Source organism: Hemibagrus wyckioides, linkage group LG01 (assembly GCF_019097595.1).
Source record: "Hemibagrus wyckioides isolate EC202008001 linkage group LG01, SWU_Hwy_1.0, whole genome shotgun sequence".
Lineage (NCBI taxonomy): Eukaryota > Metazoa > Chordata > Actinopteri > Siluriformes > Bagridae > Hemibagrus > Hemibagrus wyckioides.
Window position 1 is genome coordinate 32,638,235 of NC_080710.1, and position 16,984 is coordinate 32,655,218.

General features: G+C 40.7%; 1 protein-coding gene across 9 annotated transcripts in view; it reads left to right on the forward strand.

Annotated features, from left to right (window-relative positions):
• The window catches only part of arhgef4 (Rho guanine nucleotide exchange factor (GEF) 4), a 120,948-nt gene that overhangs the window by 41,795 nt on the left and 62,169 nt on the right, over window positions 1-16,984 (forward strand). For 8 of the 9 annotated variants that reach the window (XM_058388499.1, XM_058388508.1, XM_058388544.1 and 5 more), the window contains one exon: window positions 13,635-16,803. In XM_058388499.1, coding sequence (XP_058244482.1) covers window positions 13,635-16,803 — 3,169 coding nt within the window. Of the gene's footprint in view, window positions 1-12,006; window positions 12,160-13,634; window positions 16,804-16,984 lie in introns of those variants that run through there. The other variant, XM_058388525.1, reaches the window with a different exon arrangement.

Sequence of the window (16,984 nt, forward strand, 5' to 3'; positions counted from 1 at the left end):
ATCAAAAGCCGGTGTTGTTTCAGCCCTGAGCGAGCCATCGTCTATGTGAATGTGAATGTGACTGTGCGCTGACCTTTTTGCTGAACGTCTTGTTTTTTTCACAGTGCTGTATAATTCATTAGCGCTATAATGACCTCATCACTGCTTTACTCATGGCGCTGGAGTCCTACGCCCGAGCCATGAGGTCTACCACAGAGTGGGCAGGAACACTGGAAAGCTCTTCTGGGGTAGAAAGGAGTGAGAGACGGCCGTGAGGAAAGGATTAAGGTTCTACAAAAGACTAGTGGTTAGATAGAAATGTAAATGCTCAGGAATGCGCTGTGGTTTGGGTGGTGATGGGAATCAGGGCTGACCAGTCGTGCTAGGCCCTGGAAGGCGTGATGAAGGACTCTTTGTTTTTGTGCCTTGTTTTAATCTTTATTGCTAATGATTCACGTGGCTAAATTAGTTTATGTCATTATTTCCAGGAATGCAGAGAATTGTTCTGTAATGTTCTCCCTCTGGAAAGTGTCTTGCTGATTCTAGCAAGAGTTGTATTAATACACAGACTGCATTAAATGAAGCTTTATTTTTATTAATAAATCAGCTTAAAAAAAACTTCAATAGGGAAGGACTGATTGTGAAAGTTCACGTTAGCACTTTTCGAAAAAACGCCGTGCTTAGTGTGTTTGAACAGAACCCTAGAGGGTTCTCCTCCATCATGAGGTTCTTTAGGCCTGAATCTCAGACAACAAACTTACTAAGCTAGCTAGGTAAGCTTGCTAAGCATTTTACCATCAGAGAATGCTGCTATGAGCTTTCACTCAAACAAAAGTAAACCAATCAACATATACATCTGGAATGATCGTAAGTTGTGTAGGTGGTCTGGAAGCGCGCCTCCCTAATCTCATAATAGCAATCTCATTTTTTATCACAGTAAATGGAGAATGTTTTGAGTTTTGTCCATTCATTTTCTGTACACAGGGTCACAGTGGACCTGGAGAACAAGGCAGGTGACACCCTGGACGGGGTGAACATGGGGAGAACAACCCATGACAGGGCACAACAACAACACACACACACACACACACACACACACACACACAGATAGCAATTCACACACTCTGGACAATTTAGGATGCCAGTCGGCATGTCTTTGGACTGGTGGAGGAAACTGCACATGGAGAACATGAACAGAGACAGGAATCAACCCTCAACCCTGGAGGTGTGAGGCACATGTTTTGAGTTCATTAATATGAAAAAAATAAAATAAAATCTAATAATAAAAAACAAAAAAGAGAGAAAATAAAGAACATAGATTAACTGTGATGGAAATAATAATGAGAAAGTTTAGGTTGAGCTTCAGTTCACTTCAGGGATTTTCCTGCTTCCCAAATCTGATGGAGTTAAACCAGTTAGATGGAGAAAGATTACAGTGTTGTAGAAGCTCATGATCTTCATCAGGCTCTCCCACTCTATGACTCCATGACTCAGAGGAGGATGGTGGTGGTGTTTCTGCCAGGTCTGGACTCTTGGTTGTTTGGATTGTTTGAATTGTGTTGGAGTGAAGCAGTGGAACAAGTGCATCATGGTAAAGTTGGTTTAATAAGGAATGGCCTCCTCCACTGGGGGTTGTGTGTTGTGGCTGTGTGGGTGTTTATGAGCTATTTATCGATGTGGAATTTGTTGGCAGGAGAAGTTGACTTCTCAAATCCTGTTGGAATGCTGCGCCTTTTCTCAAATCCTGTAAACATACTTGGGGTAAGATGTATAGATTTCTTTGCCGGAGCTGGTGATGATCTACTTTAACCAGCAACTTTTTTTTATATATGATGTTTCTGTTACACAAACATGGCCTACAGAAACTCAATTTAAAGACAATTCTAGAGTTAAATTTATGGGATAAAGGTTACACTTTTCTCAGTTTTATCACTTGCAATTTTGTCTCTTGAACTCTTGTGAACTCTTGTTTATTTCTCACTGAGGTTTGTGATTTGTCAGTTTCAGCATCAGATTCCATTCCTCATCATGACGAATCAGAATTGATCTTAAAATCCAGTTAAACCTGGAGTAGAGGCTAGCGACATCAGCCTAGGATAATCCATAATCTCTTAAAAGACAGAGAAGAGTTTGCAATGATACACAGACAGCAGAGTCAAACTCAAACCTCTGAGCATTTTTAATGAGAACTTGAAGGATCATATATTTTTACTTATAAACATATACGACTTTATTTCATTTGGCAGAAACCCTTATCTAGAGCAGCCTACATTCATCTCATATATATACCTGAGCAGTCGGGGGTTAAGGGCCTGGATTTGTTCTTTCCTGGACATTATGTTCTTTCCTAATGGTCATGATATAGAATGGGAGAGCTACAGATGATTCTGTTATCCATCAGTAATTATTGTGAACCTGTCAGAGTTGAGTTTTATGCCAGGATCAGACTAGCTCGCATCTGAAGCGTGAGGTAGTGAGAGTCAGGACGAGGACGTGAGTGTAAACTGGTCTAAAAAGCAATAATCATCCCTGATATTTTAGAGAAGAAGACAAGATGGCAAGTGATAAAACTGAATAAAGTGGGAACAAAATGTGTGACAAGCATCTGATCAGTAATCCAACACCGTATCCATTGAGCTATCACTTCCTCTCTTTAGTTTCCCCTTATTATCATCATGTGCTTTTAATGTTCGTTTCTTTTTCTTTAGAGGAACAGTCTGCAGTCTGTATTTTAAAGTGATGTTATTCATATGGAAATTGTCATTCGATGGATTCGAAACATCAGGTGACGAGCAAACACATGATTCAGAGACACAATAAAAATATGAAAAGTACGAGGGCAAAGTGAGAATGGCAAACATATAAACAGAGGCTGGATAAATCAGAGTTTTAGCGAGAGAGTGAGAGTGTTGTAGAAAGACTCATGTGACCTGATGGGGAGAGGTTGTTGGGGATCGTAATCCATGGTGGCCATGTTTGTATGCTGTGGTACATTCCAGGAGGTTGGCATGACAGATCGTTTGGTGCTCTAGGACATTCACCTGAAACACATGAGCATGTCACACTTACAAATTTAACTGAACAAAAACATTCATGATTTTATTCTGTGTATTTCCTCATCCTACCAGGTATTAAGTAGCCTTCATTCGTCACATATATATTACTTTACAGTGAAATTCTTTCTTCACATATCCAATCCTTGGAGGGTTAGGGTCAGAACACAAGGTCAGACATGATGCAGTGCCCCTGGAGCAGGGTGGGGCTGAGGGCCTTGCTCAGGGGCCCAGTGGTGGCAGCTTGGTAGTGCTGGGACTTGAACCCTGAGCAACAAGTCAGAGCCTTTAACCACTTGAGCTACCAGCGCCCCAGAATTATGGTTACACCACTGCACAACACATGATGTGTTTATAGACGCACAGCACACATGTTGATTTTAATCCACACTGTGGGACGTCTCATGTGTCACTATATGGAGGTATGAAGGTTTCTATGCTATGAAATTTCACACAGTGTTCACGCGGGCCAAATGAAATGAGGTTTTGGGCTGGATTCAGATCACAGGGAATTAAACTAATGAACTAATCAGGAATGGGTTCGATCCCCGGGCAGGGTGCTAACCCAGCCACTGAAGAGTTAACTCTCAGTGTCGGTCCCGAGCCCGGGTTAAATGGGAGGGTTGCGTCTGGAAGGGCATCCGACGTAAAACTTGAGCCAAATCGAAACATGCGGACCAAATGATCCGCTGTGGTGACCCAAAACAGGGAGCAGACGAAACAACAACAACAACAGCATACAATTACGATTTGTAAACTTTTCTAAGTTTCAAGCCTACAATATTTCCCATTATATCCATCATACCTGAGCAGGTTCAGGTTGTACCAAAGTCCCTCTGTTAAAAAGGAAGAAAAACTAAAACAACACCTATAGCACATTTTTCAGCATTATATCCTAAACTTGTATTTCTAGTTTTTGTTTACTTCCTGGTTTGGACTTGTAAAAATTCTGATGATGGATTTCCCTAAATATTTAGTAGAATAGATTTAAACAGATTTTAACAGCTCAATCAGCATCAGGATTTTTTCCTGAAACCTTTTAGAGTTTCATAAAACCCCTAAACACCTCTGCTGCCTATTTAAGGTGTAAAATCAAATCCTGTCATGTATCTCTCAAGTGATGTGATGCTCTCTCGCTGGTCAATTGAGTGAACTAAGAAAACTACATTAGCTGAAGAATACTGCCCATTTGGGTTTAATATTAAATTACAGAGTCACATATTGAATGAGGATTGAGTTTCAATCGCTGACAGCACAGATTCAGTCTCTTAGCCAAAGATGAATAGTTAGATATAGAGTTTAGAGATATAGAAAATCTGAAATGTTCCCATGTTGTGAAAATGGCTTCATTGTGTAGCTGAGCTTTGTGCAGAGGCGTTCCAGATCTGCATCAGCTTTTCGCTCGGCGAGAGGCTTCCATCTGCTTCTCAATGCCTCTCATTTAGAGCCAACGCGGAGGAGAACGTGAAGACAGGCAACACTTTACATCCCTCCTTCCCTCTCTCCGTCATTAGACTGGTGCAATCTCTTCATCTGTGCATGCAGCGATGCAGGTTCTCTCTCTTTCTTTCTCTCCCTCTCACACACATGCACAGGTTCTAAGCTGATTTCAGGTCTGTGTGGAGGGATTCAGTGTCGCGACAGGCTCCAGGGACACACACACACACACACACACAAAGAGCAGAGCTCAGGTTACTTCCTGCTAGTTAGGATGACCTCACATACACAGATACACACACTGGGATTAGCAAAATGGCATCCATTCTCTCTCACATGAGATAGTGAGAGTCAGGACGAGGACGCGAGTGTAAACTGGTCTAAAAAGCAATAATCATTCCCGATATTTCAGATGGGGGTCAAAGAACAGAACAAGGAAAAAAAGCAAAAAAAGCAGCCAACTTCAGAACCATAAAGCAGAGTCGATAGAGAGGCAGGATACGAGACAGACAAAACACAGAACAGGTGAACAGAGCAGTGAGTGGAGAACTGCAGGTTGTCATGTGTGGGTGTGGCCTATTAAGTGCAGGTGTGGTTTTTCATGTATGGGTGTGGCCTGTCACATGTAGGTTTGGCCTGTCACACGTGATTGTAGGCTGTAACATGCGGATGTTTGGTCTGTCATGGATGGATGTGTCTTGTCACACATGGGAGTGGTCTTCCACATGTGGGTGTGGCTTGTCACATACAGGTGTGGCCTGTCACATGTGGCTGTGGTCTGTCACATGTGGGTGTAGCCTGTTATGTAAGGGTGTGGCTTTCCATATGTGGGTGTGGCTAGTCATGTGCAGGTGTGGTCTGTCACATTTGGGTTGGACTGTTATGTATGGGTGTGGTTTGTCACATGTGGATGTGGCCTATTATGTATGGGTGTGGCCTGTCACATGTGAGTGTGGCCTGTCACATGTGTGTATGGTCCATTACATGTGGGTGTGGCTTGTTATGTATGGGTGTGGCCTGTCCAGCATTGTTTTTTTTTTCTCATTTCTGATGGGAAAATATGAAAAATACAGTCTACATGCCTCTATATGAGTTACACACATCACTTATTTAAACACCTCACATGCTTGGCTTGTACTAGCTTTGATTAGATTAGCAACACAAACTAGTTCCAACATGGCAACAGCGATCTCTGCTACTCCTCTCCAAGCTTTATTTTACTTTATAATGTCTCTATAGATGTTTGATGAGAGCTTGACTAGGGCAGGGTGAAAGAAAAGTACAGTTATAAGATTTCTCCTGAATTATCTGCAGGTAGGAAGTGAAGTTGAGAGAAAAAAACTGAAGAAACTTTGGACCACACGTTCCATTAGATCAGTCCCAGGAATCATTCGAGACAATTAATTGATTCATAGCTAATTTTCATAGAAGTCACAAAAACTCACTTTGGAAGTTGTTCCCAGTTTTGATGGAAATCATTGCTAATGACAATCATTTAATAAATAAATAAAGAAACAAACAAACACACTCCAAACCCTGGTTTCAGTCTCCAGTGATTAGATTTCAGCCTCTCTGCTCTCCACGTCAGCAGCAGATTTGAGGATTTGTGTCTCTTTGTGCGCCGTCTTGTTTCAGCCACTGGGTTATAAATAAGAGTCATGGCGTGGGTTTATTAATAATTAATGAGACAGCAGATGTCATGCGTGCTCATCTTCATGAAGGGGGACAAAAGCCAAGACGGAACGTCTCGGATCTCAGAGCTCGGATCTCACTTGCGGACAGATTGGGATTCTTTCCTGATTGGCATGCACTGATTCACTTCTCGACTCTGTGTAAAAGAGGAACGTTTGTGTGTGTGTGTGTGTGTGTGTTGGACGCGGATCTCACTGGGCCGTTTGGTCTGGCACGGAGTCAGAGCCACCCTTCCTTCAGAAAAAAAGTGAACTCGCCGTGCAGTCAGTCTGACTGAAGTGTGGATGTGAGTGCCTGTTTGAGCATGCCCAGTGTGTGTGTGTGTGTGTGTGTGTGTGTGTGTGAACACTTTCTCTCCATGTCTGAATGAACAGCACCCACGTGCATTCCCTCTGCTCAACTGCTATCCAAACTGGAGGTGGAGCTCCTGACTGGAAACTGAGGTACTGAAAAGAGAAAGAAAGAGAGAGAGAGAGAGAGAGAGAGAGAGAGAGGCAGACAGACAAAGAGAGACAGAGAGAGAAAAGAGATCTGGAAGCACCTGCTCGTGTTTTCCTGAAGGATTTATGCTGTAACTGGATAAGAACAGGTACGTGTGAATGAGGAGAGGAGAGGAGCATTCATGGTGTTTGAGTTTGTTTTTCTATTTCAGCATGTGTTCTGACTCACACAGATGTGTGTGTGTGTGTGTGTGTGTGTAAAGGAGTTGATATTGTAACGCATGCACAGATCATAATACAGTACATCGGCAGCATGAAGTCTCTATTACTCTGAAAGTGTCTCCACTCTAAAATAAATAAATAAATAAATGAATAAATAAATAAATAATCACTCTGTATATATATTTGAGTCCTTCATAATGATCATTCCTTTTCATTTCAAATCCAAAATTATTATTCTGAATAGTGCTGCTGAATTCTGGATCCTTATTGGTCAGGAGGATTTGACGTATTTTGATGGCTTTTTCTAATCAATGACAGGTTTATTAATATTAATTTGCTCGTTCTGTAATCATCCATCATGGTTCCTACAGCAACAGCTCATCCGCAGGGACGTGTACAGATAAACAGATGTGTGTCATCGTTGCTGACGTTTTTTTTATAAGCAGGTGTTTAATCTTTAGGCTGAGGGTCTGGAGTGTTTATAGCTGCTATAACGGAAGTGAGACCAGGAAGTGACTCATCTCACAGCAGTTTTTTCAGTTCTGATCTAATCCGATCCGATCCAAGGTCTGTTGGACCTGGCTCGGTTTCCTCAGTGTTGGTATAGGGCCTCCTTCCCTGTGATTTTCTGCAGGATTCATGAAATGTTTTGGTTCTAGGCTTGGCTCCGCCCCGTCCTCTCATGAGCATGTTTCCTGTGTGTGAAATCCTTGATTACTTAGCGTGTGCATATCCTGCTACGTCCTTTTTGTTTCATGATCTTATCATGATGTCCATCCTGTCCAATCCCAAATGACGCACTACACACTCACACACTTACACTAGATACTCTAGGTTCTGTTAAAAGACTCAATAGAAATAGAAGCTAATGGAGAACGACATCAAACTTGCTTTAGCGTACGAATACATGGAATTTTTGTTGAAAAATAAATCACAATCTGCACGTTTGTTTAAAAGACATTTTTTTGAGACTCCTCGTCCACTGGAGTGTCGTCAGCCATCTTGAAATTGTTTCTCATCCAACGTCAGCACCTGGTAGCTCTTTTCTGCGATATAAGCAATGCTGTTAGTGTTGAGTTCATGAAGTGTCCAACATTCACATTGGTGTTTTTGGTCAATAATAAGTGCATTAAATTCATCTACAATCTATAATGCTCTTATGATACTATTATTACTAATCTCGCTATTTATTCTACAACATGGTGTGTGATTTGGGACACACCCCTAGACCCTGTCTGTCTCTGTTATATTTATTTATATATTTATAGATCTTTTTTTTTTATATATCATCACGATTCTTGGATTTTGCTCAAAAAATGAAGAATTGATGTTCTTAAATTGACTCAAATTTGACTTCGAACCCACATGTAGCTCCTACTGGAAGAATTACAATCTTGTCTTCTTCACCGTGACCTCATTCATCTTTTTGTACTTGTTTTTGACACGCATCAGGTTTGTTCTGAAGTCGTGATGTTGGGTCACGGCTGAGAAATTGATTTTAGTCTGATATTAACGCTGGGTGGGGGTTTGTTCTGGAACATTTAACAGGATAATAAAAAAAACAAGACAGAAAAGAAAGAAATTGACAGGATTTTATAGATCTGAGAGAAAGATGTAAAAATATCACTAGTACACTTATATATACACACAACAGTACACTAGCAGTAAAAAAAAAAGCTTGACTTTCCAAACAATTACCATCACTTCCTTGTTCCTGTTTTGTATTTTTATTATTTAACTTCTTGATTTTCAGCTACACACAACCTTTCAACCAATAACATTTTGTTCTTGAACCAATCAGAAGTCAGTCTTTTAGAATCTGAGCTCTTTCAGATCTGCTCTAAACCTCAGAGGGTCAATATTTTCCTTCATTAATAGCTGTATAGTGTGTCAGGGACGTCCGGTCTGATCCGCAGAGAGCCGTGTGGCTGTTGGTCTTCGCTCCTTTGCATCAATCAGGAGATATCTGATACAAGATCTGATTGAAGGGCCACAATCAACTGATTAAACAGATGGAGCCAGGAAACCTGCAGGACACAGGCTCACGTGTAGTGCGTCATTTCGTCTGCATTTCCTATAGTTTACATTTGATTAAAACCAATAATGTACTCATGAGACCTTCTCCATTCACAGTGTATTTGTTAAACCTTATTTAAAAACCCAGTTCATGCCAAAAACAGGCTTTTACCCAGCATTAAAGCTTTCCTACAACTGTCTCCACACGTCTACGTCTGCCGTCACACACACTCGCGGTATGGCTGCATGCTTCAGTGCTTCAGAAAGAGATCACAGCTTCCAGCCCATAGTCTGAGTACAAAGACGTTTAGATCGACGTGATACGGCACATTTCAGAGAAATCTCTCTTTCTCGGCTGCAGTAAAACTAATCCAGATCTGATGTGTTAACACACCGTGTCATCACGCCACCCTGCTGTTGATTATTTAACTAGAACAGCACGACGCCGGGGGTTTTCCTTTCCTGTCTGTCGTCCTTCTCGCCGTAACTTAAGACGTGCTCTTTCATGTTCTTTTCTTTTCTCCGTGTCAACACTTCTGCAATCAGCATGTAAACCAAAGCCTTTACACGCTCTTGTATTGTTTAATAGTATTACGACTTTCCTATGTCAGGGCAAGGATGGGATTTTCATTGCTTATCGGAACACAGTCCAGCCGTCAGGGTGCAGTTTCCTTTCAGCAAGTGTAACTGGAGGTGACGGATTTCACACCAGACTGATAAAACACAGCCAAGACTAGCTTTCTGATCCTGCTTCATTTATTAATGATTTAAAATCTATTTTTTGTTTGTCAAACTGCCTAAAAAAGCTTGTATATACGGAGATAAGGCATGACCACTAACCGGTGAAGTGAATCAGACTGATGATCTCCTCATCATGGCACCTGTTAGTGGGTGGGATATATTAGGCAGCAAGTCAACATGCATTAGAAACAGGAAAAATGGACAAGTGTAAGGATTTGAGCGAGTTTAACCAAAAGGGCCAAATTATTAGACCACTGGATCAGAGCATCTCCAAAACTGCAGCTCTTGTGGGGTGTTCCCAGTCTGCAGTGGTCAGTATCTATCAAAAGTATGCTTAAAGTCTTGTAAGTTGTGAGTTGTGGCCCTTGGAGGCCCCACATCGCAACTTACAGGACCTAATGGATCTGAAGCTAACATCTTGGTGCCAGATACCACAGCACACCTTCAGGGATCTAGTGGACTCCATGCATCGACGGGTCAGGGCTGTTTTGGCGTGTGTGTATACGGTATCTGCTGTTTATAACATGATGGTATGTTCATAATATTACTGCACCATCTTCTCTACTCTAATGGAGTTTTTGTCCTCTTGGTGTATCACAGTTACGGTGTAATTCGTTAAAATCAACTCTCTCAACACTAAACCAGGAAAATTAGCATCATTTTCGTATTAAATAATCCACCTGGTGCTGAAATAAGGAGCTTTTCTTTCTCTGTGTTGATTAAACAGAAATATCTAGCTAGATGTTAGCTCAAAGTTAAACAGATATCAATCAGAGTAACAGCATGGCAGTTAGTTACGGTCAGTGTGTAAAGGAAAATATTAAAAATAAAAAATAATTAAGAAATATGAGTGATAAAATAAATAAGAAATACAAGTAAGAAAACTTAAAATGTTTTGAATAGATACACTACCAGTCAAAAGTTTGGACACATAAAAAATAAATGCTGTGTCCAAACTTTTGACTGGTACTGTATACATAGAGAGAGATTATTAAATATTATTACTGAAATAATAAAATAATATACCTCCTTAGTACAGATTTATTTCAGGAATTAACTCATTATTTAATCATCTGCTCATCGCTGCTCTTTAATTCAGATTTTCAAACATTTTTTGGCCAAAATAAAAAATTCCACAAATCTCCTTAATACAGATTTATTTCATGAACATCATTTCTGTGTGTGCAAAAAAGTGTTTCTTATTTATTAAAGACACAAAGCCTTCTAAGATTGTCCTAAGATTATTTTGACGTTATTTATAGGCAGGACTTGTTTATTGTGGGTTGAATTAAACGAGTTAAATTCAGAGAAAGAGATTGAGATAGATAGATAGATAGATAGATAGATAGATAGATAGATAGATAGATAGATAGATAGATAGATAGATAGATAGATAGATAGATAGATAGATAACATCAATAATTTTGTAATGTCTGGTTTGTGAAGGCGGGGTTGTATTAATTCTATATATTCTATATATTCAAATATATATTTGTTATATTCAAAACACAAGAAGAGGCAAGGATCAACTCCAAGGGGCGAGGAAACAACAAAACAAAAGATGCTTCAGAAGTTCAGAGGATGAACAGCATGACAATGATACGAAGAAACAGAAGAGTAGAAATAGACCCAGTCAGAAGTGAAACACAGAACAGCTCAACACACTAGAGTAACAAAACAGGACTGAAATGAAAACACAAAGACACAGAATGAAATTTAAAAAACACAATCTCTTTATAGGACATGGGATTTAGGGTGCAGATTGGGGCAGAGGGTGTAAACAAACCTGTTTTGTAAGGACTTTGCACAAAATAGCACAAACACAGGAAGTGCTAATTACGGAAATGCAGATTTTACATGGCGGAACAAATCTTCAAAAGTTGAACATCAGTAGTGTTGAGTGAATTCAGTGATGAGGGTGAAGGAGGAGCTTGAACACTGGGGACGGGGTTGTGTGGTGTGGGGTTGATGTATTATTATTATTATTATTATTATTATTATTATTATTATTATTATTATTATTATTATCAGTGTTTAGAGTGTAAAAATAAAAGGCCAGGTGGTTAATCAGTGTTGCTTTGAGCTCAGAGAGGTTCATTTCAAGTACTCACCACTCATACTGGTAGGTGTGTGTGTGTGTGTGTGTGTGTCTGCATGCATGTCAGTGACTGAGCTTACAATCCTAAAGGCTTTCTCCAGCAGTGAGGGATTGGCTCAGATTAAGGCTCAGGCTTTGAGTGTAGAATGGCGAAAAAACCCCCGTCGTACCAGTCACAACCCTCTCCCTCGTACTCTCGGGCTGTGGGAGGTGGTGTGGTCACGCTGAGGTTTTCTGTGGACCGGTTGACGCAGGTAGCTCCCACCTCCTCTGTGCCTGTAACATTAGACTCTGCTGAGCACCCAAGAGGATGAGAAGAAAAACAAAGAGATAAAGAAGAGGAAGGCGGCTAGCTAACACACGAGTGTTGATTTGCAGAGAGAGTAATCCATTAGAGACCATGGGGGCAGTTTTCAGCTGGATATCCAGGCACATCTGTATGCTTATCAAACACACAGCAGCCATCTCCATGCTTTGGACTGTAAGTAGTGTGACCTGAAATAGCTAAATAGTGTGTGTGTGTGTGTGTTTGTGAGAGAGAGAGAGAGAGAGAGAGAGAGAGAGAGAGAGAGAGAGAGAGTGTGAGTGTAAATGTGTACAGAGGGTGATGAAGTGTGTAAGTGTTAAGTACACTGCCCTTCCTCTGGGTGGTTTATGGTCTCCTAGCAGCTTTCACTTCACTCTGGATTTGGGTCATGGGTCAGCATGATTCTGCTTAAGGCCTAATTTCCTGAGAATCATGAATTCATCTGCAGGTCTGGAGAAAGATCCGGGTGTTTTGCTTGTTTTCTAATGAAATTGTATGGTTTTCTGCTATGTTAAGCCAGTCATGTTCAAATCTACCACTGCAGACCATGCAGTACTGTTTATGTTGGAAGGGGCAGAGCTTGTAGGACTGAGAGTCTTTCTAATTTGCATGTTTGTAGGATCTAGAGAGTAAAGCCTAATTTAATTTAAAGGCAATTAGTTTTACTTGTACTACTACCATTACTACTACTACTAATACCATTCTTACTACTGTTACTACTATTGTTACTACCAGTACTAATCCTACTAGTATTATTATTATCATGACTATTCCTACTGTTAATGCCATATCTAATACCTCTACAGTCACATCTGTTTTATGACTGCTAATTCTGCTAATACTATTATTACTACTAATGTTCATGCTTTTACTACTGCTACTATTTCTGTTGTAACTACCAGTACTAATACTAATACTAGTATTATTCTACATCATCTTTTGTTACAACTACTATATGTATGTAGTACTACTACAGTGACTACTACTGATTTTATAACTGCTAATATTGCTACTACTTATACTATTGCTACTAATACTACTGTTACTATGGCCACCGTTACTACTGTTCATGCGTTTACTGCTGCTACTTCTCTACCAGTACTTATACTGGTTATTATCATTACTACTTCTGCTGCTACTACTACTATATCTAATACTAGTAGAGTGACTACTACTGTTTTTATTACTGCTAATACTACTATTATTCATACAACTAATATTACTGTTACTAATATGACTATCACTACTGTATATTATTACTACTTCTAGTACTATTATAGTACTGAAATTACTACTTCTTTTACAACAGAAGGCATGAATAATGAAACTTAAAAGACTGAAAAGCTTGATCAAATCACTCAATTTAAGGAAATCCTGGTGCACAGCACTAATGAGTGAGCTGAAGGGGATATCTGAAAAAAATACTGTTAAGAATACTAGGAAGGAACCTTGAGAGGAACTGTGAATGAAAAAAATAATTCCTTCTTTTCAGCCTGACACCAGATTTTGGTGGAACAGAAATGTACAGTTGATCATACAGCACAATACAGAGTACAACTAAGTTACGAATATCTCCTAAAAGTTCAATGACCCTAAAACGACCTTGAAATATTTGTGTTTCTTTGCTAATTTATTTGTTTTTCCTGCAGGTCCAGGAAGCTCTTGAGGCCCCGAACAACCCTGGTGGAGCAGAACAGACCAAGCGTGAGCTTGATTCATGCTCACAAGGATGGAGAGAGCAGGAATCAGACAGTTCACATGAACCGTGGAACAACGAGGACAAGTTTTCGAGTCTGTTGGGGGTGGAACATCTTTATCCAGGATTGAGTTTAGGAAATGGACCTGAGGAGACAGACTGTAAAGCACAAGCAGGCGTGACAAACACACACTGCAAAGGACAGAAAATACATCACATTAACACACACTGTGGAGAGCTTACAGAGGTATCACAGGAAAGACTGTCACAATCAACCAACGGTCTCAACACAGCAGAACTTAATCAAGGAACAGGAGAACTGAAAACACAACATATAAACACACACAATCCAAAACAGACCACAACAAATAACACAAAGGAACTAAAAACACAACACACTGAAAATACAGACCTTACAGGTACAGCCTGTGTGGAGATAAAGGATGAAGAGAGGGCAGGTTCACAAAGCACAGAGAAAACAGATGATAGCATAGCAGTGGGGAAAAGAAAGGACATCAGTGACCCACACTCTGTGAGATGTAGCTCTTTAACAAAATACTGTAGAGAAGTCAGAAGTTGCTCACAAACCACAGATCCATTTAACTTAAATGGTTCGGGCAAGAACCACACAGAAATCACAGGCATATGTAGTGCAGAGTTACACAAACATTTCCACAGTAACATAGACACACACCTTGATATATTACACAATACAGATAAATCAGAAATACACTCATCTGGCAGCAGAGAGGTGGACATCAGAGATACAGGTGCACTGAGCTGCTCTCAGGACTCAGATCTACAACATAAAAATGACAACAATCCACATGCACACTGTCCAGAAAGTATTATAGACACAGCATGCACAACATGTTATGTCCAGCAAAGACATACTATCAATTCAGGGTGTGTAACTATCAAACGCAAGTCAACACTGTCTCAGGATGACGTATGCAATGGAAAGACAAGCTTCGACAACGCTGATGAACTTGACTCGCTAAGCAGGAGTGCAGTGAAGCAGATTCATTGCAATGCAAACTCTTTGCACACGCATGCACTTGAGAATGAGAGCACAAACACCTCAGGTGTAAAAGAAAAGGCACTGAACACTGCTGGGCACTGCAGAGACGCTCTGATTGTTTTAACAGCTTGTAGAGACTGTAACATAGCGGAGACAGCACCATCCAAAACTGAGGAATACTGCACTACACACCTTAACACGTGCGATGGTGAAACAAAGACTCATGACACACTCAGTGTATCAGGTATCCACTCACTGCATTTAGGAACTGAATCTGTGAACTCTCCAGGATCTGGACTTCCTCACCCCTTAAACGGTAAACTGTTGCCTGCTTGTTCTGATGAGACAGCTGCAGAGAATTTAGTGGAGCACACTGGAGCAGAGAAGCAACTACAAAAAAACCCACAAGATCAGCCGCATCAGAAAATAGAGTCCAAGTTCCTGCCATGCTCCACAGACTGTCAGGATGTTGACGGAATCTTCTGGCTAAACTCACCAGTCACTGCAACCGAGAACAAGTCCACACTGTCCAATACAGGGGGGTTTGTGTGCAGGGAGGACAGAAGAAACACATTTGAGGAGAAGGTTTGGGAGGATTCCTCCTTTCCACTTACCCTCTCACCACTATCTACATCTGGGGAAAGACTTTCAGAAGGCATCTCCCTGCTCCAAATACACAATGAGTGCAAAGATAATAACTCCCACAGCCCAGAGCTTTTGATATCCTCTGGTCATTCCTGTGACAGATCACATTACTCCCTTTCCACAAAGGAGAAAGTAAAGGATCCAAGCCAGGAACCGACAAGGTCTGAGGAAGTGGAGGATAATCTGTATCCAAAACATGGACCGAGTATAGAAGATGAGCTTCATCTTCCATTTCATTCAGCCAAGTCAAGCCAGTCTGAAATTTGGACTGAGAACTGTATCTTATCAAAGCCTGTTGAAACACAGGCTCCACTATTTACTGTTTGTCAGCCAACACACACACATGAGCAGTGTGTCAATGTCCTGAATAATCACACACTGTTTATTGATTTAAAACATAAGAAAAGCATCTCTTCTTCCCAAGGGAATGTTACTAAGATCCAATTTCCAGAATCTAGCACTGTTACAACTGTTCAAAAGGACAATCCTCAATCAGAGCAGACTGAGTCACATTGGAACCTCCCTGTATACAGTAACACGGCCTCAGAAAAGTCAGCAGAGGCCAAAGAAGCTGTAGGGGTCTGTAATCCTTGGTTGGAACCTTTTTCTGATGGTCCAGAAAGTGATTCTGAGGACAGTGATCAAACCAATTTCCTCTCTCTGACCTTTGACCAGCATGAAGGTGCACTTCAGCGGGGCTTGGTCACTTTAGATGGACTAAAGAAACGCTCAGATGTTCTGTTTCCTGTAGACTGGAGCAGTGAGGACTCTGCTGTCTCTGGTCTAGGTGAAGATTTTGAGAGCATTCACTGTGATTTCTACCCAGGGCATGTGGGGAATCCTGAGCAACTTATACAAAAAGAATACCTTGAAAAGGATAAATGTTTACACTCTGAATGTAATATTGTAAGCACAGATGATAAATTACCCCATGACCAAAAGTGTCATGTAGAGTCACAACCAATCCAGTCAGTTCCTAATGGACTTAGTCTGTTTACACAGTCTGGACAATGCAAACATGTACACACTTCCCTCTCTGGCTACATACAAGAGACTGATTTAGACTCTCAGCCACAACAGCCATCTACTGAAGATCTGAAGACACAGAATCCTCTCAAGCAGGACCAACAGAAAGAGCTCTCTAGCTCAAACCAGCTCAAATCCCATAACGGCATCAGGAACTGTACTGACAAAGAGGACAGTTCATTATCACTTTCTGGAGTAAAGACAATACGTTACACCCAAGCTGAGGTCTTGCTCCCCTCCCGAAGCCTGGAGCCTATCCCAGAGACGGACTGCTCCCTGGATAACTTCCCTAATCCTAATGATGATTCCTTTATAGGTGACAAGAAAACAGAAACTGAGAAGTGTGGAAATGAAAAAATGAAACCCTCAGAGTCAGACCAAGACATTCTTGGGGTTGCTTCCTGTGAGCACAGTTTGTCCATATGTAAAGGTAAAGAGAAATAAACAATTTTATGAAATATACAAGTGAAGCCTATTACATGTCCATATTTTGGACTTGAGAAATGTTCATTTCTTACTTATTAGTCTGTTTGCCTAGTACAAATCAGTGAAATTGAAACATCTGGTCTGCCAAAGTTAGATTCAAATTGACTAAAGACTGAAATGTGAAG